Here is a 25,136-nt window from a genome sequence, read left to right on the forward strand (position 1 = left end):
CATCCTGCAGTCATATGATTGCCATTTGTGACCTTCCCAGCTGGCTTCCGACAAAGTCAATGGGGAAGCCAACAGGTGGTCACAAGTCATGGTCACGTGATGTCTCACTTAATGACTATGGGTGATTCACGTAACCACAACTGGGACTGCTGGAACTGCCATTGTTAGTTGGCACATTCACATGACATTTCGCTTAATGACTGCTTCACTTGATGGAGTTGCCGGTCTCAATTAGGGTCATTAAGCGAGGACTACCTGTAACACATTCCACAGCTGTGGTCTGAAAAATAACAACAATCAATATAACCACGGTACAGACTCTACCGCACACCCAGATCTCCAACCCTGCTGGCAAAGCCACATCTTTAAGACCTTTTGAACGTCCAATAGGGTCAGGGTCAATCTGATCTCCAGGAGGATGATTTCCAAAGGGCAGGCACCATGGAAGAAAAGGTTCTCTTCCTAGCCCCCTCTGGGTCTCATTCCCAAATAAGCAGAGCTCAGAGCATGCCTCTTCTCCTGGACCTAATGGGGTGGGTAGATGTAACCAGCGAGAGGCAGTCCCTCAAATATCTCTTCCTTACTATGTTTCTTACTAGAAGAGGCTAGAATGTTTGAGACTGTAATTTGGGGGGAAAAAAAAAATCATGATTTAAAATCATAGATGGCATAGAGAAAGTGAACGAGAAGATATGCTCTCTCTCAAAACATTAGGACTGGAGTCATCCAAAGAAACTGATTAGGGAGAGATTTAGAAAAGAGTTTTTTCAGACAATACAAAATTAACTTCAGGTGATAGCTTTTAAATGAGATGGCTTTAAAGGGGAATTGAACAAATTCATAGAGGAAAAGCCTGTCAAAGTTACTAGTCTCAAAGTATCAGTGCTATTTCCAGCCTGGGGATAGTTTCACGTCAGATACCAGTTGTAGGGAAATAATAGAAGAAGGGAGATAGTGGATATGGAAAGGTGTATGGGTAGGTGGGAATATATCCAACATTCAAGGAAGCATAAACTACCTTCCTTAGCCATGGGAACAACTGTATTTAACCAACTAGGATGGGCATAGTTCAAATAAGTAGATTGAGACACTCTTTTTTCCACTTTTCCTGTTCAAGTCCTTAGGATCTGCAAGCTGAAACAAATAAATATGAATAGGATAAATGGTTTTCATAATTATCTTTCTATGACCTTCCCCAACAATGTAAGTCAAAGTAGATCTGATCTATTTTGAGTGGAAAGATGCATCATGAAAATTGCAGTAAGCCTCCAGTTGTTCTGGTTCCTGTCCCACAACTTCTTTATGGAAGATATGCTGCACACTATGAAAAAGTATTGCCAGTGAGTTCTGTGTAGACACAGTAGAGAGAACTAAACCTTCTTAAGTGCATCCGCTGCCATGGAGTATCAGTCTTTGTAGTCCACTACCATGTCAGAGGTAAAGCTCTAGTAGTGTGCAAAACATTCAGCTTCAAAACATTTGAGAAAAAAAAATCATGTAACATCTTGACACAGATGTATTTGAACCTGAAACTGGTGCTCCAAAAGTGGAGCACTCTTTTGAGATGGAAATACCTTCAAAGTGTTTGAAACAGTCTGTTTCACGTTCACAACAGCAGTTGTGCACTTGAAATGGGATAGTCACACATTTTATGTTCAAAATACAGTACTGTGCAAAAGTTTTAGGCAGGTATGAAAAAATGCTTAAAGTAAGAATGCTTTCAAAAATATATATTGTAATTGTTTATGCAATTACATAATGCAAAGTGAACAATCACAAAATGCAAAGTGAGCAAACAAGAGAAATCCAAATCAGATCAATATTTGGTGTGACCACCCTTTGCCTTCAAAACAGCATCAATTCTTCTAGGTACACTTGCACACAGTTTTTGAAGGAACTCGGCAGGTAGGTTGTTCCAAACATCTTGGAGAACTAACCACAGATTTCCTGTGGAGGTAGGCTGCCTCAAATCCTTCTGTCTCTTCATATAATCCCAGACAGACTCGATGTTGAGATCAGGACTCTGTGGGGGCCAAACCATCACTTCAGGACTTCTTGTTCTTCTTTACACTGCAGATAGTTCTTAATGACATTGGCTATATGGGGTCATTGTCCTGCTGCAGAATAAATTTGGGGCCAATCACAAGCCTCCCTGATGGTATGGCGTGATGGATAAGTATCTCCCTGTATTTCTCAGCATTGAGGACACCATTGATCCTGACCAAATCTCCAACTCCATTTGCAGAAATGCAGCCCCAAACTTGCAAGGAACCTCCACCATGCTTCACTGTTGCCTGCAGACACTCATTATTGTATCATTCTCCAGCCCTTTGGCAAACAAACTACCTCCTACTACAGCCAAATATTTCAAATTTTGACTCACCAGTCCAGAGTACCTGCTGCCATTTTTCTGCACCCCAGTTCCTATGTTTTCATCCATAGTTGAGTCACTTAGCCTTGTTTCCACATTAGAGGTATGGCTTTTTGGCCACAATTCTTCCATGAAGACCACTTCTGGCCAGACCTCTCCAGACAGTAAATGGGTATACCTGGGTCCCACTGGTTTCTGCCAGTTCTGTGCTGATGGCACTGCTAGACATCTGATGTTGAAGGGAAGTAAGCATGATGTGTCTTTCATCTGCTGTATTAAGTTTCCTTGGCTGACAGTCCTCAACATTGCCTGTTTCTTTGTCCTTCTTCAAAAGAGCTTGAACAGCACATCTTGAAACCCCCATCTGCTTTGAAATTTTTGCCTGGGAGAGACCTTGCTGATGCAGTCTAACTACCTTGTGTCCTGTTGCTGTGCTCAGTCTTACCATGGTGTATGACCTGTGACATGAAACTGTCTTCCACAACCTCACCTTAGTAGCAGAGTTTGGCTGTTCCTCACCCAGTTTTAAGCTTCCTACACAGCTGTTTCTGTTTCAGTTAATGACTGTTTCAACCTACACATGAAATTGATGATCATTAGCACCTGCTTGGTATAATTGGTTTATCATACACCTGACTCTAATCCTACAAGATCCCTGACTTTGTGCAAGTGTAAGAACTGGTGCTGGTTTGAAGCCAAAGGGTAGTCACACCAAATATTGATTTGATTTAGATTTCTCTTCTATTCACTCACTTTGCATTTTGTAAATTAATAAACATGAACAATTACAATATATATTTTTGAAAGCATTCCTACTTTACAGCATTTTTTCACACCTGCCTAAAACTTTTGCACAGTACTGTATTTCAAAACAAACTATTTGGCAACTCACCATACTCATTTTTATCAGGAAGTAGGATTTGTGTGTAGTGTGATGGCTACATAGAATATCCCTACAGTGTCCTGGCCATCCAGACATTCAGCATCAACATTCTAGGTTGATAGGCTGTTAGAGTTTGCAGAAAGTGAGATGGATTTTTTATGGACTGTGGCTTTCTACTCCAATAGGATGAGAGAGTATTTGTGAATCCCTTGGAACTATAATTCTGCAGTACTGTCACCTGCAGTGTCATTTGAGCTTCATCTAAGTGTTAGATAAGAGTTTCTGATTAAAAAACACATAAAATAATTATTGTATTGTGTCTTTATTGAACACATACATGCAACATTTACTGTCTTTGTTGGAAAAAAGTATGTGAAACTTTACATGTAGTAACTGGTGACACCTTCTTTAGCAACAGTGACTTCAACAAACTTCTTTGTACCTGCTGATCAATCCTGCACATCATCCTGGAGATACTTTGGCCCAGTCCACTTCAACTCACAGTACCTTTTGGGCTTTGCACAAACTGCTTGCTTCCAGTCACACCACAGCATTTCATTTGGGTTAAGGTAAAGGCTTTAACTCAGCCATTCCAAAACATGAAATTTCTTCTGCTCCAGCCACCTGCTATATATTTATTTATATGTTTAGGATCTCTGTTATGTTGCATGACCCATATTTTTTCAGCCTCAGCTCACAGACAGATAGTGTGACAATCTCCTTTAGAATTTGCTAGTGGAACTCAGAATCCATTTTTCCCTCAACGATTGTAAGTCCTGCCCCCCATGCTTCATGGTGATGTTTTGTTGGAATGCAGTGCTTCATTTTTTCCAGATACATTTCTTATTAATGCTAAAAAGTTCCATTTTCATCTCACAGAATATTGTTCCTGCTGCATCATGCAAGTGATTTTTGGCAAACCTAAGACAGGTTGCAGTGTACTTTCTGGAGATAAGTGCTTTCCTCCTAGATATCCTTCCATGCATACTACGTTCGTTCAATTTTCCCCTTTGGTAGACTGATGAGCACTGATATCAAGAATACAAAAGTAGCCTACACATTTTTTGTTGGTACTCTGTGGTTCTTTGCAGCTCCCGAGTATTATATTGGGATGATTTTTGTTGGGTAGTCATCTCAGGGAAAAATTAATAGTGATACTGCGTATCTCCATTTGTACCAACATCTGTAAAGACAGATGATGGAAACAGACATGGAAAAAAAGAAAGTCGTTCAGAAGATCTATGAACTCAGAAGGAAGTTCAAACCTTGAATTTGTATGCTAAAGGAAGCCAATGGACAGATAATAACCAATTCACAGGAGCTCAAACTAAGATGGAAGGCGTATACTGAAACAGTGTACAGTAGAGATGTCAACATCCAAGATACCTTAGAAGTTATTCCTTACTTACAAAAACCGTTAGTACTAAAAGATGAAGTTAAATCAGAACTCTGGTCATTACAAATTGGAAGGGTGCAGAAATGATGGAATACCCACAGAAATATGGCTAGCAACAGAAGAAGAATCAGTGAAAGTTCTAACTAAGCTATGCCAGCAAATCTGGGGAACCGCACAGTGGCCAACTGATTGGTAGAGATCAATCTACCTTCCAGTACCAAAAAAAAGGAGACTTAACTGAATGTGCAAATTATTGTACAATATCCTTAATTTCACATGCTAGCAAAATAATGCTTAGGATCATCCAATCAGATTAGAGCCTTACATGGAAAAAGAGATGCCAGATGTTCCAGCTGGCTTTAGAAAAGGCTAGAGCTTAGATGAAGCTGTGGTCAGATTGTAGGACATGGTGTTGCAGGGTTATGGATAGTTTTAAAAGGTTTGCAAGCTGTATCCTTACTGCTATAACTTGTTACAACATAAAGTGACCTGGCAGACACTGGGAATATGAATCCCCTTTTTCTCTCACCTAGGTCTCTGTAATACATTCCAGGTCATAATTTTCATCAGAATTAAATCCTGGATAATAGATACTTTACTCTGAAACTGTCCTGAGGTTAAGAAGCAGGATTTTTAGTTTGAAATGTAATTTCAAATTTTGATTCTTTGGTTAAGCTGCACCCTGAAAGGAAGGAAGGCAGGCAGGCAGGCAGACTAACATACTTCATTTTGTGCTGTGGTCCTGTTTCTAGGCTCCTACCATATTCACTCCATTTCTCACTCTCCCTAACATGTCTTATAACATCAAGTTCCAATCATACATTTAATGGAGACAAGGTGATGCCTCTGCTCCATACCCTGAGCCCCTTCAAGTCACCCTTTGAGGGGAATTCTGTCAACCCCGAAACAGTGTTTCTTTTATACCCAGAGAGCAGAATGGTTTTAACTGGTGAACTTCAGCAATTCTGTTCCTGGGTGGAGCCTTCTGGCCAGTTTTCTTTTCTCAACTGCATCTTAGAAATTAATTTGTTTCTGACTTAAACATAAATTTGTTTATTTATTGTTTATTTGCTTATACAATTTATAGACCACCCAATTCCCAGTGACTTTGGGCAGCTTACAATATAGTGTATAAGATTCTAGTCTCCTATTTTCTATAGAAACATAGGCAACTCTCTGCTGTAATTGCTGATGACGTCAAGTTAAATTAAACTGCTCTTGCAGGACATTTCTGAATTTAGCAAGACAATATATGTATTTAATACCTCTTTCCTTAAGATTATAACTGTATTTATGTATAGTCCCAAACTATGCAAAATGTTTTTTGCTTTTTTTGTTATTGTTGTTGCTTCCCTTCCCTTCCTTTCTTATTCTCTTTAATTTTTAAAAAAATAATTATATAAGTATTTTTATAAATGTTATTGCTTTTTAATTAATAACAAAAAGGAAAAAAACACAAAAATAATAATATATAAGAAGAAAAAAACATTAAAAGGTGCTATTACAAGAAAGTGACAAAAGTACAACAAAATAAAAACTTAGTATAGTCTACCATTATAACAGCACATAGTTACAAATCTATATATATTTATCTAATGCAAATATTATTCAAATGCATATATATTTCCAATACATTTATATGACTATCTTAACCTACTGTATTTTGTATAAATGAATCCATATTTCATTATACTTGTCCATACAAAATGTATATCTATAGGCAATCCGCTCATAAGTGGCAAGTGCAATCGGGTCTTCGTTCCATTGAGTGAATGGGGCCATACATTTATCCTTCCAATGCTGCAATATCAGTCTTTTGGCCATAGTAAGGGCACAGAGAATCCATTTACGTTATCCAGATGTCAGATTCCATGTACTAGGTATATAGTTCAAAAGAATATTGTCCTCTGAAAAATTTAGCTTTTGTTGCACAATCATGTTTATATAGATCACTACTTTCTCCCAAAACTTAGTAAGTATAAGACATTGTAAAAATATATGTTTTAAAGAAGCATTATCCTTATTGCTTATCCTTATCCTTATAAGCATTATCCTTATCCTCCAACAAAACACTGTTTTTGACAATCCTTTTCTATACAGGCATAATGGAGTCCAGTAAATTCTAAATATTATTTTTTGGTGGATGTGGATGTGTGTGTATTTATATTTGAGTGTCTGTGTATTTCTGATTATAGCAGACTATGGTACAATTTCATTATTGCTTATCCATCCAGATCGTTTGCATGGATGCTTTAGACCTTAGTTTTAAATTCTAAAATGGCAAAATAGAATTCCAAAGTTGATCATGTAGTTCTGTTGCTAGAATTAAATTGGGTGGCAGAATAATGAGAGACATATGCTGCCTGGAATGTATTTTAGAGTATATTTTCAGAATAATTTAATCCAGTTTAAAAGACATAAAAAAGGTTTTAAAAATTTAAAAGAGCCTGCAATGTGAATGCAGCCAGGCACAGGGTGGGTGCTCTGGAGGGTGGGAGGGCACCCAGGTGGCTGCTGCAGACTGGGATGAGCACAGCTGGTCTGGGGGAGTAGATGCTCCGGAGGGTGGGAGGGCATGCAGGAATGTGGGAGCAGGAGTGACTTACAGGAGCAATTTGTGACCTTCCCTGCCAGCTTCCGCATTGACTGTGCTTGTGGGAAGCCAGCAGGGAAGGTTGCAAATGGCAATCACGTGACCACAGGATGCTGCAACCGTCATAAATGCGAGATAGTTGCCAAGCACCCAGATCGTGATCACATGACTGGGGGTGCTGGGACGGCCAGAACTTTGAGGACTGGTTGTAAGTGCCACTCACTCAGCGCTGTTGTAACTTTGAATAGTCACTGAGTGAGTGGTCATTAACTGAGGACTACCTGTATTTTCAGTCTGGCAGAATCCTTGTGTTGAGGTGTCCTTATTCTCAAAAGGATTTGAGTAACCTGATGATTCTTATAAGTCTTCTAAGGGAATTATGTAGAAAGGAAGTCAGCTTAACTTTTTAAGTGTTGCATATCTCAATGCCACATAGGACTTGAGGACACTAGTTACTTTGGTAGTATGATTAAACTAGAACCCACAGGATAAATAATCAGTGTTTCAGAGATTTGAAGATCCTCTGAATAATGGACACAAAAGTGAGCCTATTCAGTAGATTTTAATAGGTAGGCATATACAAGGGGTGATGTTTTCCACATAAAGCCCCAAACTATTTAGAGTACACACTGGTTTGGGTTTCATAACTGAGGGCAGCACACTGTTTTGGCCTTGAAGCCTACATATAGTAAACAGGATTGTATTGTGCAAGTGAGAGGGCCAAAGGTTTTTAAGTTTTTTTTCCTTCCTTTACTTTTTAAGGTGGATGTTCAAGTTGTGCTTAACACTTTAACCCCATTCCAAGGCTTAAAACAATTACTAATGTTTAAACTGGCCATTGATCCTTATATTTTGCCACTAGATTTCAGCAGTGTCAATCCAGGGCTCTCAAGTCTACATGTTACCTGCTCCAGATTAGGACTTTGAACATCATTGCTAACACTGTCAGTGTAGTATGCTTAAAACTGATACATCTCTCATTTTTTTCTGTCTTAATTTTTTTAAGTCTCTCCTTCTACATTTATGTTTTCTGTGTTTATTTTGGGGGTTGCATCTTATAATGTACATTCTGTATTCCTGGTTGAAGGCTCTCTTTTGTAAAACACTTGAGCATGGCAGGAAGTTACCTCTGCCTGATGAGCATCCACAGAGTCTGATCTGCTTGGGAAAAAGTAACAATTTAGAACTCTAATTGTATAATCAGGATATTACAACACAAACATGGAGAAATTATTAAAACAGGCTTTCTTTGTGGAGTAGATGTTTAATATGGAAGATTCTGCTGCTAAAATCCATCAGTGAAAGCTGCCTCAGTTACTATCTGGAAGTCTCAGCTCCTGGGGTCAGCTTTATTGAATGTTGGCCATATTCCAAAGTTATGGCCTAAGGACAATCTGCATTTATCAGGACAAGGTTCATCTCTGCCCACTGGAGTTCTTGATGCAATATCAAGATAAACTGGAAAGGGATGTTGCTATCATTTGTAAGGATTTCCTCATAAGGAGATTCATCTGCTTTAGAAACAGTTGCCCTGTATTTTCTAGGAAAAAAGGCAACCTGGCTTTGTTCTGCTTTTAACAAAATAATCTTACAAAAGGGTGTAAAAATGTATTATACTTACATAGATGAAAAATAAACATTGCCTACTGGGTATAATTAAACCATTAAAATGATTCCATAATGTTCACTTTGAATGAAAGCTGAGTTTTTTGTTTGTTAGTAAGATAGATTTTAGTACCAGTCATTTTAAATATTTTACATTTTAAATATATTTCTGATTATTCTTTTGAGGAGGGTGTAGTATGTAATCCATTATTTTTAGATAACATTGTTATTTATCTGATTACGGTTACATTATACTGTCATTTTACAGAGGCGAATGCCACTAACTTTCCGTGATCCAGCAGCTGCTCCTCTAAGGAAACTGTCTGTGGATTTGATCAAAACATACAAACATATTAATGAGGTAAAATCTTTGTAATTCTTTGAGTTAACTCTTCTTTTGATAAAATTTTGTTTGTGAGTAGAATTTTTAACTTTCTCTGAGATACAACACATTTATTAATACTAAAATGCAAACTGAAGCTATAGTCTTAGTCTGTTAATGTAATGCATTTCTTTGGATATTAAAATGTTTAATACAAAGAAAAAGTATTTTCTAAATTTATATTAATGCATACTGTTGACTGGAGATAATATTCTTCCAAAGAATACTTACTAGAGTAGCATTTTTAGAAGTGGAAAAAGCTGCTTAAAACAGTATTTAAAATTTATTACATGTTGTCCTATCATGTATGAATGGCTAATGTCTACTCTTTATTTGGATTTTTTTCTTCTAATTATGCATTGCTAAAAATTATTTTTTCTGCTTTGAAATTATTCTTACTCTTGCAAATTAGATATTATAGACAAAAGTACTTATCTACTAAAAGAAAAGAAAGCTACTGCTTCATTTTATGAATAAAAAGTGGGAGATACAATAAAATACTACGGTTGATTTGTCCACTTCACCTGAATGGTAGATAGTTTTTAGACTTGTCTCTGAGAGGGTAGAAAAATGTCCATTACTATAGCTAAGCTTCCTTCATGGCACATAGCCAAAATTCTTATTTGCAAGGCTTTGGAAACCTGGATGTTAGTGGTTTCCCTTCTTTTCTACAAGCTAGGTAGAAAGCAGAAAAAATCTTTCTTGCTTGTGTCCAGATTCCAGCCGCCACAGAGCCAGTAAAGTTTATTGCATAAAACTGTCTTCCCGTCCTCTCTGCCATTAAAGAATGTCCTCTGTCTAAATGACAATTGGTCAATGCTGTAAAATCAAGACTCTTGATGATGCAGTGAATGTACAGTGATGCTTAAAAGTTTGTGAAACTTTTTGAATTTTCAATATTTCTGTATAAATATGACCTAGAATGTGATCTGTTCTCCACACAAGCCCCAAAACTAGATAAATTAAGCAAATGAATCAAAAACATTATACTTGTTCATTTATTTACTGAGGAAAATTATCCAAAGCTACTTTTAGCACAGAGCAGGCCAATGTTCTTAGTAATAAAATAGAGGACTGCTATCATATAGGCTGAACTATGAATGCATATATTTCTTTGTACGTTTTAAAATTATGTCCACTTCTGGAAGTTCTGTGCTTCAAACTTTATGATTTACTGAACTTGCATCAAACTGTTGTATTTCAGCAGCTCCAGATTGCTTTCAAAGCAGTTGGTCTAAGACTACTGAAAAATATCCATTCCCTTATTTATGTAGGTCCTTTTTGACTGAATAAATTATGCTTTAAAACAACAATGTAACAATCTAGTGAGTGGATAATTATCACCATTTCAATCTGTATTGCAAATTGACTGTGCTATAATCGCATTTCCTAAAATCAGGTTTACTATGCAAAAAAGAAGCGACGACATCAACAGGGACAAGGAGATGATTCCAGTCACAAAAAAGAGCGGAAAGTTTATAATGACGGATATGATGATGATAACTATGACTACATTGTGAAAAATGGGGAAAAATGGATGGATCGTTATGAAATTGATTCTTTAATAGGCAAAGGTTCATTTGGACAGGTAATGATTGAACAAACTGAATAAAAGCAGCTTAAAGCAGCATCCTATCCAGTTCATATATGGGTGGTCTTTGATATACTCTTTACAATCCATTTTACAGTTTTATCTAGACTAAAATGTTATGGGGAAAAACATTCTTACACTATTACCTTGATTTCATGCATTGATGTGCACTGATCTGTGTAGAGCTACAAATGCCTAATGGATGTGGTAGCCAGGCATAACATTCTACTTGCTAACAGTGAAGTTCAGCCTACCAGTATACAGTGCAGCAATATAGTATGCATTTATCAACACAGATATTATTCACTGTACATTCTGTACAGATCTGCAGAAAGTCCTATTTCAGTAGCATTTACTTCTAATTAGTCAAGTAGTTTTGTACTGTTAGACTTCATGTGACTTGACAAATACATAACTTTTAAAAACTTTTTAATCAATGATTAATAACAAAGTCTTTTAAAGTTTTTTCCTCCTTTCAAAATTCTGGACTGTTTTTAATCTTCTCCACAAATAAATATGCATACTTTATGTAACTTAAATTTGAAACAAGATTTTCTTGTTTTTTATGGTAAAAACCTGGAAATGTGTCCTGGGTCTACCAAGATGCCTATTTTAATTTTCTGTCTATGAATGTTTAATGCAGGATTGAAGGAAGTGTATCACTTTTTAAAGAATAACCTGTTGTTTTATTACTTACATGGAAGGAAATTGGTTTGAATTTGACTAGCTTTATGGCTTGTTATTATGTGCAAAACTGAAATTGAAGTTTAATATAGAGTCTAATAAATTGTTAAATAAACAATGAATTCTAGTTTTATATTTAGGAAATTAGAGTTTATTTTAATCTGTTAATTAATATATTGTATGCAATAATACATTAGAAATTTACTAAAACAAAATTGCACCTGGAGCATTTTCCCTTCTTAACTATGTGGGAAGAGAAATGGCAAGAGGAGAACATGCTAATTCTGTATTTTGTGTGGGTTCATTCCTGCTTGTTCCAAACTGTGACTTGTATTATATGTGAAGGCAACCACAGAACTTTAACAAAGACTAATGTTCAGTCACTTGAAAGGAATCTTTAGTTTTTATTTAGAAATGCAAATAGTTTTACAAAGAAATTTTATCATTTAAACTGTTAGCTTGAAGTACAAATTCTACCAGTATTAGGTTGTAGTGACTATAAGAAGATAAAATTGAGTTCTATGTTTCAATTTCCCAGACTCTTCAATTTGGGTTTGCTGTTTTTCCCACTTGAATAATATAATTGCACAATAGTGAGCTTGGCTTGGCTTCTTCCACCTCCACAATATTTAAATTGAACTAATTGTCAAATAAAGTTTTTATTTAGCACTGTGAAATAATTATTTTCATAGTATTTCCTACTCCACTTTTTATTCTTGTGTACCCAAAACTCCATGAAATATACTCCAGAAAATGTATCTATCTTCTGGAACAGATTTAGACATGCATGGAAGCCATAGCTAAAGCCTTATTCGTTCAACAGGAATAAGGGAATATTACATAATTACCTTGGTTAGTGATTTGTCAAAAGCTTGAGTTTCATTATTTGTTTTAGTTTATTATTCAGATTACATTAAAAAGGGTCTGTTGCTTTTAGAAGGCATTTTATTTCAATAATTGTTTTGTCTTTTAGATTTAACACGAAATTGTATCTATTTGGTGTTTTTCTTTTCTACAGGTTGTAAAGGCATATGACCGTGTGGAACAGGAGTGGGTAGCTATTAAAATTATAAAGAACAAGAAGGCTTTCCTAAATCAAGCCCAAATTGAAGTGCGGCTTCTCGAGCTTATGAACAAACATGACACAGAAATGAAATATTACATAGGTATTGATTTGTCTTTTTAGCCACTTTTGACTATCTCAGAGCCTTTATAATGATGAACTATTATATTTTCATTGTCTTTTTAAGGTAATAATGTTATATTTCCCTTTTTAAAAAAATCTTATCAGTTAATCTTTGCAAATATGCACTTTTAGGCTATTTAAGGAGCATTGTGTAATAATTTCTGTAATTTCTTAAACTTTTACCATGTTATATATTTGATCTGGGTCTATTTTTGCACAATATTACTCTTAATTGCCTCTAAAAATTTTAGAGATGACATAGTTTGGATGACTGTAGCTATTTTATGCAGAAAGTCACCATTATTCATTACATACAATAAATGGATCCAAGGTTGCTGGAGCATTCCATTGATCTTTTTGATTAGGGTTGGTTGAATGGAAAATGGAATGCCTACAAATGATATCCAGCTGTTTAAAAATTTTTGTTCATACTTTTGATGGTTGATTTTATGTTGTTTTGCTAGTAATATATTTCTTGGAGACAGCTTAATGTTAATAGGCAGTTTGCCTTTCTTCCAAATTGCAACTCATGAACACCTCTTCTTTGATAATCTTAACAGTGGCCACTTTACAATCAAATGATATTCCAGTTAACAATATCTACCCCTATGTATTCCAGCTTTTTGCTATGCGCTAACTGAAACTAGTGGAGATGATATAGTGCTGAATTTTATGAACAAGTTATGTACTCAATCCCTCACCCCCATGAGATATAATCATTAAGAATTACATTTTATTAAAATAAAAATGATGGCCTGAAAAGCAGGTTCTCCAAGAACAATATCAAATAAGCAATTGCATTTCTATTTATGCCCTTCACAGTGGCATGTATGTTTTGTCCTGATTTTGTTTCTGAATCCTGTGTGGAGAGGTTTGAATAAAAAATTATGCTTGGCCTTGGATATATTTATTGAATTTAATTATTTAGATACGGATTTTACTTACTGAGATGGAATCCGGGATCTCTCTAGATCAAATCCAACTTTTGCCCTAATAGATGAGACTGGCTTCTGTGTTTCTCCAGTGACCCAGATTCAGTGGGACAGAATTGGTCCAAGTAACATTGAGAGAAACCAAATAATGTGTTGCGTGTGTGTGTGTGTGTTTTCAAAGTTCTAGTCCTAACCTGTAAAGCTTAGAAAGGTTTGTGACTGTCATATTTGAAACACAGCCTTTTTCATTGTGAACCTGCTTGTAATTTAACCTGTACTTTGGAAGCTTGGACTGTTCTACCATCAAAAGAAGCTGGATAGGTGGAAACATGAGACAGTGTCTTTCTAATTCTCCCTAAGGTTAGACTAGCCTTTTTTTTATTTAATATCTTTTGTAGAACATTAATTTTTCCCCACGTGTGGCATGTGTTTGATTTTAGCTGAGCTCTCAATTTTTAGGAACATTTTCATGCCTTAATTTTATCATTAACATAAATCATCTTGAGGATGTAGGTGCTCAGATTATTTCTTTAACAATGAATTAATTAATGAAACTATCAAAAACATCAGGAGACACTGAGGCAGGGAAACACACTCAGATTTAGAAACCTGAAGTTTCAAGCATGGGAAGTCCATGAATAGCTGAATGGATATAGTCTGCACTTTTGAGAGAAATAGATGCAGTGGTTTTTATTTTAGCTTCATGTAATTTTTAAAGAAAGAAATTACCTATAACGTTTTTTCCCCAAAAGAAGTTTCTGTTTATGGACATAGAAAAGTAAAAGGACAGTTGTAATTTAACCCCCCCCTTTTTTTTTTCCTTTCAGTGCATTTGAAGCGTCATTTTATGTTCCGAAATCATCTCTGTTTAGTTTTTGAAATGCTCTCCTATAATCTTTATGACCTTCTGCGGAACACAAATTTCAGAGGAGTTTCACTGAACTTGACACGAAAGTTTGCACAACAGATGTGTACTGCACTGCTTTTTCTTGCAACTCCTGAACTTAGTATCATTCACTGTGATCTAAAACCTGAGAATATCTTGCTCTGTAACCCCAAACGAAGCGCTATCAAAATAGTTGATTTTGGCAGTTCTTGCCAGCTTGGACAGAGGGTAAGTACGATCACTTCAAGATATTTCAGTATAGCTTTTGTCTGCTTGTTTAATTATATTTTAAATAAATCAGCATATTCCAAAAATAAATTATAAATAAATTTATATGTTCAGAATTACTACACAAGAACAAAGTAAGCAAAATGTTTTGTAGCTATAGAGGGACTACCAGTATTTCTGCATGTTTCCTAACTATACCTTCGAAGTATAGAGTATATGTCCATTTGGCTGCAGGCTCCATAAGAGTGAATGATAATTCCGTTTGCAGTGTAGTGCACAGTTAAGCTCTGTTGAACTCTTTACTGCATCATAGCCAGCATGTTAAAGTTTTGCATTTCTAAAACATCAGCATGTTGCAACATCTATATGGCAGTCAAAGAGTTTTGATGGTTTAAATGGCAGAGTAGTTCTGTTTCGTAAAGCAGGACAGGGTTTTGTTTTTGTTTTTTTAAGATTGCTTGAAGCTATACTTTTAGAGTTTTGATTTAAGGATTCCATAAGGGAATTCTAGGTCTGTAAGCTAGTCTAGTAAGTTTAAAAAAAAACCCCAAAGAGATAAACAGCAAACCACTTCCATACTGTTGCCAAGAAAATATATAGACGTGTCCATGCATCACCTGAAGTTGAACTCCGCTTGAAGGAGGCTTTATTTTATTAAATTGTTTAGAATCTAATAGCAAAATTATATTATGGTTTTTACAGTGTAATTCTATATGTGATTCTTTCAAAATAAAGAAATGGGATTGTAGTCCATGAAGCAAAATATTTTTAACATTTTGAATCTGTTTATAATTGCATATTTAGCCTTAAACTTCTTTCTTAATTACCAAGTTTTCTAACATGTTAAAAAAGTTTATCTCCTTATTTTGCACTTCAAACAAATTATTTGCAGTCCAGAATCATTAACATCTAATTAGAAATTGGTTTGGGATTATTTAATGTCTTTGTTTATAAAATGCAGATATATCAATATATCCAGAGTCGTTTTTATCGATCACCTGAGGTGCTATTGGGAATGCCTTATGATCTTGCAATTGATATGTGGTCCCTCGGATGTATCTTAGTGGAAATGCATACTGGAGAACCCCTCTTCAGTGGAGCAAATGAGGTATGTAATTCCACAAACAATACTTATCTCTTTGAGGATGTGGAAAGAGAGGAAGGAAGGGAAAGAGAGATGTGTGCTTAGTGTCATTTGGAATTCTGCATGATTGTTCTACATAACTCTGATTTGCATCTGATTGCCCTAATTTTTGAAAAAAGGATTCACATGCATTTATATTATGCCTATTTCTTCAGTTTCAAAGATTTGGTTATATTTCTAATTGATTTTCCTCATTCTAAACAGGTTGATCAGATGAATAAAATAGTGGAAGTTTTGGGTATACCACCTGCTCATATTCTTGACCAAGCACCAAAAGCAAAAAAATTTTTTGAGAAGTTGCCAGATGGCTCTTGGACCTTAAAGAAGACCAAAGATGGGAAAAGGGTAAATAGTATTTTGAATCTTTAATCTAGATTAATTTGTTTGTAGCAAATCCTGTTTTAAATGAGAACAATTTCAATCCTACATTAAAAAATCCTGTTTTTAGGAATTGTAATAGTAAAATAAAGGGAAAGCATACACAGGATTTCAGACCAAAAACGCTTAGCATTAGATACATTGTCAGAAACAAACTATGCAGTAATTGTTGTAATTATTTAACTATACGGCCTTTACCAACAAGAATAAAAGCAAAATTTTAAAAAATATAAAAATATTTTATATGTTATTTCCTGGAGGGGAGCTATTTTGGTCTAGAGTTTAAGGCACTGAACTCAGAGCAGGGAAGCTTGAATTCTGTTGTAGGCATAGAAGCCATCTGGGTGAATTTGGACCAGACACTCTCACTCTAGGAAAAAGGTACTGGCAATCACTTCTGAAAATATTGCCTGGAAAACCTCATGGAATGTCCATATAGTGCCAGGAGTCAATATTGACTTGAAGGAATAAAGAAATTAAGGGCGACAAGATAAAAATACTTTTAATTGGAGGTTGCACTTATAATAGTTACCTCTATTATATGTTAAGTGGATTTGTTTTACAGCATATATTAACTCACCTAAACTTTGTAAAGTAAGGAATTCTGGGAAATCATAGGGAAATATTGTCCTGTTCATAGGGAAATAGTTTGTAAGCATTGACATCTGATCTGTTTATGCTTAGGGTCTTTAAATGGTTGATGTAATACAGAAAGATAATATTAATCTACATATGGGAATTCTTACATATCTTGGTATGAAGATACTTCTCTTTTGGTTTTCTTTTAAAAGTAAATGATTATCATTAATATTTTGATAACTGTCACGGTTTCAGAAGTGGTTGCCATTGCCTGTTTCGTAGGGCTGAGAGAGAGTGACTGGCCCAAGGTCACTCAGCTGGCTTCATGCCTAAGGCAGGACTAGAACCCATGATCTCTCAGTTTCTAGCCTAATGCCTTAACCACTACACCAGAGTGGCTCTCAAAACTGCAGGGACTCGTCCAGGCAGTTGCCAGGAGTAGAAAAACTGACTCGAAAGCAGCTTTTTTGTAAAACAATAACTGGAAATATTTATATTGTTACAAAACTGATATGAAATCATAAGAAAATGCAATTTTCATATTTATTAATTGTAAAGAATTTCTAATTTTCCAACAGGAGTACAAACCACCTGGAACCCGTAAGCTTCACAATATACTTGGAGTTGAAACAGGAGGACCAGGAGGGCGTCGTGCTGGGGAGTCAGGTCATACAGTAGCTGACTACTTGAAGTTTAAAGACCTCATCTTAAGGATGCTTGATTATGATTCAAAAACCCGAATTCAACCTTATTATGCCCTTCAGCACAGTTTCTTTAAGAAAACAGCAGATGAAGGTACAAACACAAGTAATAGTGTCTCTACAAGTCCTGCTATGGAGCAGTCGCAGTCTTCAGGAACCACTTCAAGCACATCTTCAAGCTCAGGTATGCTCATGATTCCTACAACAATGCTTTAGAAATGAAGTCTCTGTAAGAATATTTACCATCTAAATAAAAATGTTTTTATTTTATATTATTTTAAATCTGGTTCTATTTTTTTTAAAATTAAATTCATAGCTACCCTTTTTTTCCAATAATAATCTAATTCATTATGCTTTCCTGTCTTCACATCAGAATTTCTAATTGTATCATCTTCCACATTTTGTTTTGCTTATAATTAAAGGTGGCTCTTCGGGGACAAGCAACAGTGGAAGGGCACGGTCAGATCCAACACACCAGCATCGACACAGTGGTGGACACTTTACTGCTGCTGTGCAAGCTATGGATTGTGAAACGCACAGTCCACAGGTAGTTTTGAAAGGAAGTCTCTGTTAAATAATTAATGGTGTATTTAAATAATCAAATGGTCCTGTTCCATGATCATATTACAGCAACAATCTTTTGTCAATTCTGCAATTTATTTTTTATGATGATGGTGGTGGTGGTGGTGGTGGTTGGTCACAGACTTTTTTGTCAATAATAATAATATCATCATCATCATCAAGCCTTAAGAACAAATGCAAATGCAACAAAGCCAGAATTGAGAAGACAGCAACAGACAGCAAATACTGCCTCTGCAAAAAAGCTGAAGAAACGGTGGACCGCCTAGTTAGCTGCTGTAAGAAGATTGCACAGACTGACTATAAACAACGACATAACAAAGTAGCAACAATGGTGCATTGGAATATCTGCAAGAAATACCATTTGCCTGCAAGAACTGGTGGGACACAAAACAGACAAAGTAATAGAAAATGAAGCTAAAATGCTCTGGGACTTTAGAATTCAGACAGGCAGACACCTGCCACACAACACCCAAGACTTAACAATTGTTGACAAGAAAGACAAAAAAAATCTGGATAGTCGGCACTGCAATACCTGGAGACAGCAGAATAGAAGAGAAAGAACTGGAGAAAATCACAAAATACAAAGACCTGCAACTAGAAATAGAACAACTGTTGCAAAAGAAAGCAAAGATAGTACCAATAGTAATGGGCGCCTTGGGTGCAATCCCAAAACATCTGGAGTCACCATCAGTCAGTTGCAAAAGGCAGCTTTATTTGGAACAGCTTACATCCTGTGACGATATCTTTAACATCATCAAACATCATCTGCTATCCCAGGTCCCTGGGAAGGCCTTGATAGGTAGACAAAAATGTCAAATCCAGTCTAAACATCTGGCTGACTGTGCAACCAACCATAATTTATTACTATTGCTATTATTATTCAGATAATTATTAGATTATCTGATTTAAACCCTAAATAATTGCCAAAAAAGCTGATCGTTGCTTCTAAATTACACTACTAAAAATGTTTGAAAAATTGACTTATGCATTGCTGAGGACAATAGTCAGATCCAAGAACTTTTGTAATACTGCAGAAGACAGACACAAGACATAATGACCATATTTCATTTTTTTTAACTTATATTTTTAGGCAACATATTAATCAAGTTCAATGTACTGTTATACTTTATTTTGTGATTCTATGTAGATTCTGGTTTTTTAAAAGCAGGTTTAGCCCTGCTTTATTTAGCTTGAAGGGCATGACATAAAATAACTTAAAAGCCTTTTTTTCCCCCCACAGGTTCGACAGCAGTTTCCTCCTCCTCTTGGTTGGCCGGGCACAGAAGCTCCTACACAAGTCACCGTTGAAACCCATCCAGTTCAAGAAACCTCTTTCCATGTTACCCCTCAGCAACAGAATGCATTACATCATCATCATGGAAATAATTCCCACCTCCATCATCACCACCACCACCACCACCATCATCATGGACAGCAGGCCTTGGGTAGTCGGACCAGGCCAAGGGTCTACAATTCTCCAACAAACAGCTCATCCACCCAAGATTCTATGGAGGTGGGCCATAGTCACCACTCCATGACATCCCTGTCTTCCTCAACAACTTCTTCCTCTACATCTTCCTCCTCAACTGGTAATCAAGGCAATCAGGCCTATCAGAACCGCCCTGTGGCTGCTAATGCGTTAGACTTTGGACAGAATGGAGCTATGGACGTCAATTTAACGGTCTATTCTAATCCACACCAAGAAACTGGCATAGCAGGACATCCAACATACCAATTTTCTGCTAACACAGGTCCTGCTCATTACATGACTGAAGGACATCTTGCAATGAGACAGGGAATTGATAGGGAAGAATCTCCCATGACAGGAGTTTGTGTTCAGCAAAGTCCTGTGGCCAGCTCGTGACTAAACTGAAACAGATTTGTTTCTTGTGTGTTTTTATAGAAGTGGTGTTTTTCCAAAAAAAAAAGTGCAAAGCTGCTTGAATCAGGAGGAGATAGACTTATTGAACCGCTACAGAAGGGCAAAGCTAACTATTTTTTTAAACTTGAACAGATTGCAGTGAAGTTTTTAGAGCCATGTTCATACCTATCCTAGATAGCTTTGAGAAGATTTCTCACCTTTTTGCCCGTTTTAATTACTACAACCAAGTCACGTATATATTTTTCCCCTTGTTCAACAAAGATGAATATTCAAGAGTTGATCTTAGTTGCAAGCATATTTTAAGGCATGCCCAGAATCATATAAATGGGCATTTTGAGGTTTTCCTTTCTTTTCTTTTTTTTTTTAAATATTGAGGGGGTGGGGGAGAGTAATAATGAGTTTCCATTCCCCAAACATACATGAACACAAAAAGCAGTACTGTAAGGAAGAGGGACCCTAAGATTACAAAACAGAATCTTTAGCTGTAAAAAGGATGGTTGTAATGGTGTTCATGAGACACATTAAGCATGCTAAGTGGCGGTGATCAAGACTCCTTATCTGAACCTACTGAGAATCAAAGCAGCAATTATATTGGGATTCTGTGTCTCATGTTTGAGGCTACAATCAGTTAGTATTGAAATATGACTGGTCCTGTAAGTAAGGTGCACTGAGAAGCAATCAACAGGTTGGTCTTGCCCAGTCCAGGGGAAGTCTTAAGTGGTGGTCTTTGGGATAACCTTTGGCCTTATGGATTTGGACTCTAAGTTAGAAGAGCCTACCATTTCAGATGCAATCACTTTTGGACATGCTTTTGCAGACAGTCCTTAATGCTGAAAACACAGAGAATGGGTAATTCAAGAGGCCTTTCTTTTAAAATAGACTTTGTGACCCACTTATTGTAAGGTATTGCAAGGTCACTTTGCGTGTGTCATAAAGCTGACTTCCTTATTGGTTGAAGGTCACAGGAGTAGTGGTTTGCTTTTGATGAAAATAGCTACAACTGTGTTCCTCTCTGCTTTTCACTTTCTTTTTTCCTTTCCTCCTTCTACGTCTTCTTCCTCTTTTTGCTTTTTCTGGGCACGTGGTTTCTCCACTGTTACTTCTGCACAAAGATGTCTTCTGTTCAACCTGAACATTTTTAAAAATGCAGAATTTTATGTGACTGCTTTTTTGCCTCACAATTATGCTGTGAATTTTACAAATTTTTTTCTTTTTTGATAATTTATTGTACCAAAGCTGTTTTTATAGCACATAGATGTCTGTAACCAATAATGTAGCAGTTCTGCACTTTGACACAAGGTGTAACTAGACCATTTTTAAATGTCAGTTGAAAATTATGGCTGTACTATTGCTTAAACAAAACTGGAACTGTTGTTAATTCATAGCCAATACATTTACAACAGTCTGTGTACTGAACATGATAGATATAACATCTAATTCAACACTATAACATCTGTTGCATTATAAATGTGTTCAAGCTTCTGAAAGTAAAAGGGACAGTAAATCCAGAAGCTATGAAACCAGCAGTTAATTTGTTGTATTCCTTATTAGCATAAATGTAAATTTGAAGGCAAGACCTTGATTGCATGAATAGATCCAAAACACTAAGATGAGTGAAGTAAAAAAAAAAAAAGCTCATGTGAGACCTGAGGCTGAGTAGGCTGTACTTAACAGGAGGGTCTGCTGCCTTAGTTTAACACAATCAGTTTGGCAGTTGCTACATTTCAGAACCCATGTGAAGATTTTTAAATTACGAATACAAACTTTGTGGATTAAATTGAGGAATTAGGGTAATAAAGTGATTATCTTTCCAGATTAACACTGTTTTGCCCTTTACATGAACAGAAGCAGTAATCTACCTCTGCCAGTAAACCAGTTTAATAGGCCATTCAACAGAATACCATGCACTTCAGACTGGTTAGTTCCTTATAGCAAACTAGGTCGGTTCTTCTGAACAAAAAATTTTCTTTCTTTTTATAATCATTCCTTATATTGGCAACAGAGAGGCTGAATACAGTGGAAGTATGAAAGAATACTTTAGAAATAAGGAGTTTTTGTAAAGCAACTTTTTTTTTTATCAAGTATCCATATTTATTTTATATTGCAATATCAAGCCTGTGAATTAAAGTGTTTTTGAACTTCTGTAGTTCAAAAATGTTTGCTGAGCGAAAGGCTGTCACCACAAAAATGGAACATTGAGCTTAGCAATACAAAAAGGAATCCAGTATGTACTGCTGTCTAGGAATATAAGGGTAACAAATATGGGTAACTTTTCTTGTGCTGGTTGCCACACCTTAGCGAGCACCAAAAATACTGTTTTTAAATTTACATAAGGAAAAATCATAAACTCCAGTGCTTCTGCATACTGTGTTATGTTACAGTCCAGTTTTGTGTGCTTTACTACACAGTTTGGTTACAGGACTTCTGTGCATTGTAAACATAAACAGCATGGAAAAGGTTAAATACCTGTGTTCAGATTGTAAGATCTAGTCCGGACTTGCTGTGTATATTGTAACGTTAAATGAAAAGACAAGCCCTTTGTATTATAGTCATGCAGTCTTATGTATGATAAACAGTTGAATAATTTGTCCTCAGACTCTTTACTGTGCTTTAAAAAAATAACTTAAGATAAAATGTAAACATAGTAAAATCTTCCTATGCAATTAACCTACTTCAAGGCCTGGTCTGCTAGGTATGATTATAGTAACATGTAAATATTAGAAACATTTGAGACAGATTTTAAGAGATTATGGAAGTAAAACTTGGAGGTGTAATATATTATTTTGAGTTTTTAATTCAAATAGCAAGACATTTTTGAAATGCCCACACCTCTTCTCTGTTTTATTCTGACTGTAAAACATATTATTTCTAGTTTTCAATTGTATACATTTTTACATTAAGTACTTTTCATATGTTTCTTTTATTTATATAGTGCCTAACCAAGAGTGATCTCACAGCTGTGCAAACTGTAAAACAGTTCTGATACTGCCAACAGGCTTACAAACTAGCCACAGCACTACAGGAATGTACTTCCCCTTTTATTATTTAAGTTAATGCAAACTAAGTTAAGCTATTAAATTAGAAACACATTTTTGAAAAAAGATACTTACATTTAAAACATCTTAATCCAACCGTCATAATTTTCCTTGGTTTTAAAACTGATATTCTTTTTTTCACTTGATACCTCATTATGAGGTCAGCTATGTGCAGGGACATCTTGTACCGCATCATTGTATTGTTGATGGCTGTGAGAAGCTGTTAAACCAAAAGTCAAAACATGCTTGTTCGGTCTCTTGTATGCAATGTTCAGAAAATGGGCCATGCACATACTCAGTATTCCATATCTTAATCAGAAACTAAGCTTAAAAACAAAATTTGGCCCCATATAGGACAGCTGTCTTACGTGGAGCACTTGACAAAGAAATCAATAGAGGTCCAGCTCCCTCAATTGCGTGCTATAGTATGTTGAGTATTGCTGCAAGAAGCAAGAACGTTCTTTATGAAGCCCTTCTTGTTCTCTATGTAGTGTGTGGGTAGCAAGAAGAGAAGGGTAGAACATAGCTATGGTGAGGCTGTTTGTAGGCTTTCCATGCAAATATGCTTGCATGGGCTTATCTTTACAAAACAGGGTCTAAACTAATAAATAATGCAAAATTTATCACGAATAATTGGGTTTTAGCCTAATTTCTTCTAAAATGTTAAAGATGTGAAGTGGCGATTATCTGTTTTAGGCTAAAAGGCATAATATTAATGTTTTTATTTCAGTTACTCAGTATGCCCAAATAACTTTTAAAAAGTAATATATGCTATGACAGGTCTTAATGCAAGTCTGCACAATACATTACTTTGTCCAAATTTGCACACACAAAGGATCCATGAAGCCACATGACGACTGATCATAGCCAGTTGATGTGTTACAATGATCAGCATGCCACCCATTTTACATTTGTGTCACATTCAGATTGGTATGGTTACAGCAAATAGCTGATGGAATTCAGTTTAACTTTTGTTCAATAGCAGTTTTCCCCATTATTGTTTTAAATGTAAACAGCAGGTAGAAAACATTCAGATAGGATTTGACCTGAAACTGCACCTATCTGAGCACAGAAAAAACATGGTAAAGGTATTTCAGTAAGTTAAGGACAAAGAAGAAACTATAAGAAGTAGAGGAGGGTACAGAAGTGTAAATTCTACGTATTGCCTGTTTCTATTAACAATATTGCTAAGAAATGAAGAGTTACTATTGAATTCTTGCCCCAGTTGAGTACTGGTAATAGAATTAAATGCTGTGCTTGCAGCATAATTTGACTCCTTGGAGACTCAATGCCTGGTTTAAATCCTGAAAGTTAAGAATGGCTGAGTTCACATGACAGTGACTGAAAATGCAGCATATTTGCTTCTTCATTCAGGTCTCTGTGATTTGCATACAGTGGGGCAAAAAAGTATTTAGTCAGCCACCAATTGTGCAAGTTCTCCCACTTAAAAAGATGAGAGAGGCCTGTAATTTTCATCATAGGTATACCTCAACTGTGAGAGACAAAATGGGGGGGAAAATCCAGGAAATCACATTGTCTGATTTTTAAAGAATTTATTTGCAAATCATGGTGGAAAATAAGTATTTGGTCAATATCAAAAGTTCATCTCAATACTTTGTTATATATCCTTTGTTGGCAATGACAGAGGTCAAACATTTTCTGTAAGTCTTCACAAGGCTTTCACACACTGTTGCTGGTATTTTGGCCCATTCCTCCATGCAGATCTCCTCTAGAGCAGTGATGTTTTGGGGCTGTCGCTGGGCAACACAGACTTTCAACTCCCTCCAAAGGTTTTCCATGGGGTTGAGATCTAGAGACGGGCTAGGCCACTCCAGGACCTTGAAATGTTTCTTACGAAGCCACTCCTTCGTTGCCCGGGTGGTGTGTTTGGGATCATTGTCATGCTGAAAGACCCAGCCACGTTTCATCTTCAATGCCCTTGCTGATGGAAGGAGGTGTTCACTCAAAATCTCACGATACATGGCCCCATTCATTCTTTCCTTTACACGGATCAGTCGTCCTGGTCCCTTTACAGAAAAACAGCCCCAAAGCATGATGTTTCCACCCCCATGCTTCACAGTAGGTATGGTGTTCTTTG

At 36.2% G+C, this 25,136-nt stretch overlaps 1 protein-coding gene across 3 annotated transcripts in view; it reads left to right on the forward strand.

The window, feature by feature from the left end:
• The window catches only part of DYRK1A (dual specificity tyrosine phosphorylation regulated kinase 1A), a 160,603-nt gene extending 138,014 nt beyond the window's left edge, over positions 1–22,589 (forward strand). For all 3 annotated transcript variants that reach the window (XM_088144685.1, XM_088144684.1, XM_088144686.1), the window contains 9 exons: positions 9,117–9,209; positions 10,630–10,818; positions 12,524–12,671; positions 14,451–14,737; positions 15,699–15,845; positions 16,086–16,226; positions 17,417–17,723; positions 17,962–18,086; positions 19,362–22,589. In XM_088144685.1, coding sequence (XP_088000811.1) covers positions 9,117–9,209; positions 10,630–10,818; positions 12,524–12,671; positions 14,451–14,737; positions 15,699–15,845; positions 16,086–16,226; positions 17,417–17,723; positions 17,962–18,086; positions 19,362–19,985 — 2,061 coding nt within the window. In that variant the 3' untranslated portion in view covers positions 19,986–22,589. The remainder of the gene's footprint in view (positions 1–9,116; positions 9,210–10,629; positions 10,819–12,523; positions 12,672–14,450; positions 14,738–15,698; positions 15,846–16,085; positions 16,227–17,416; positions 17,724–17,961; positions 18,087–19,361) is intronic.
• Positions 22,590–25,136: the final 2,547 nt, after the last annotated feature.

This window comes from Python bivittatus, unplaced genomic scaffold (genome assembly GCF_059951505.1).
Source record: "Python bivittatus isolate LINGU-HERP-01145 unplaced genomic scaffold, Pbiv_v1 ctg000350_np1212, whole genome shotgun sequence".
Lineage (NCBI taxonomy): Eukaryota > Metazoa > Chordata > Lepidosauria > Squamata > Pythonidae > Python > Python bivittatus.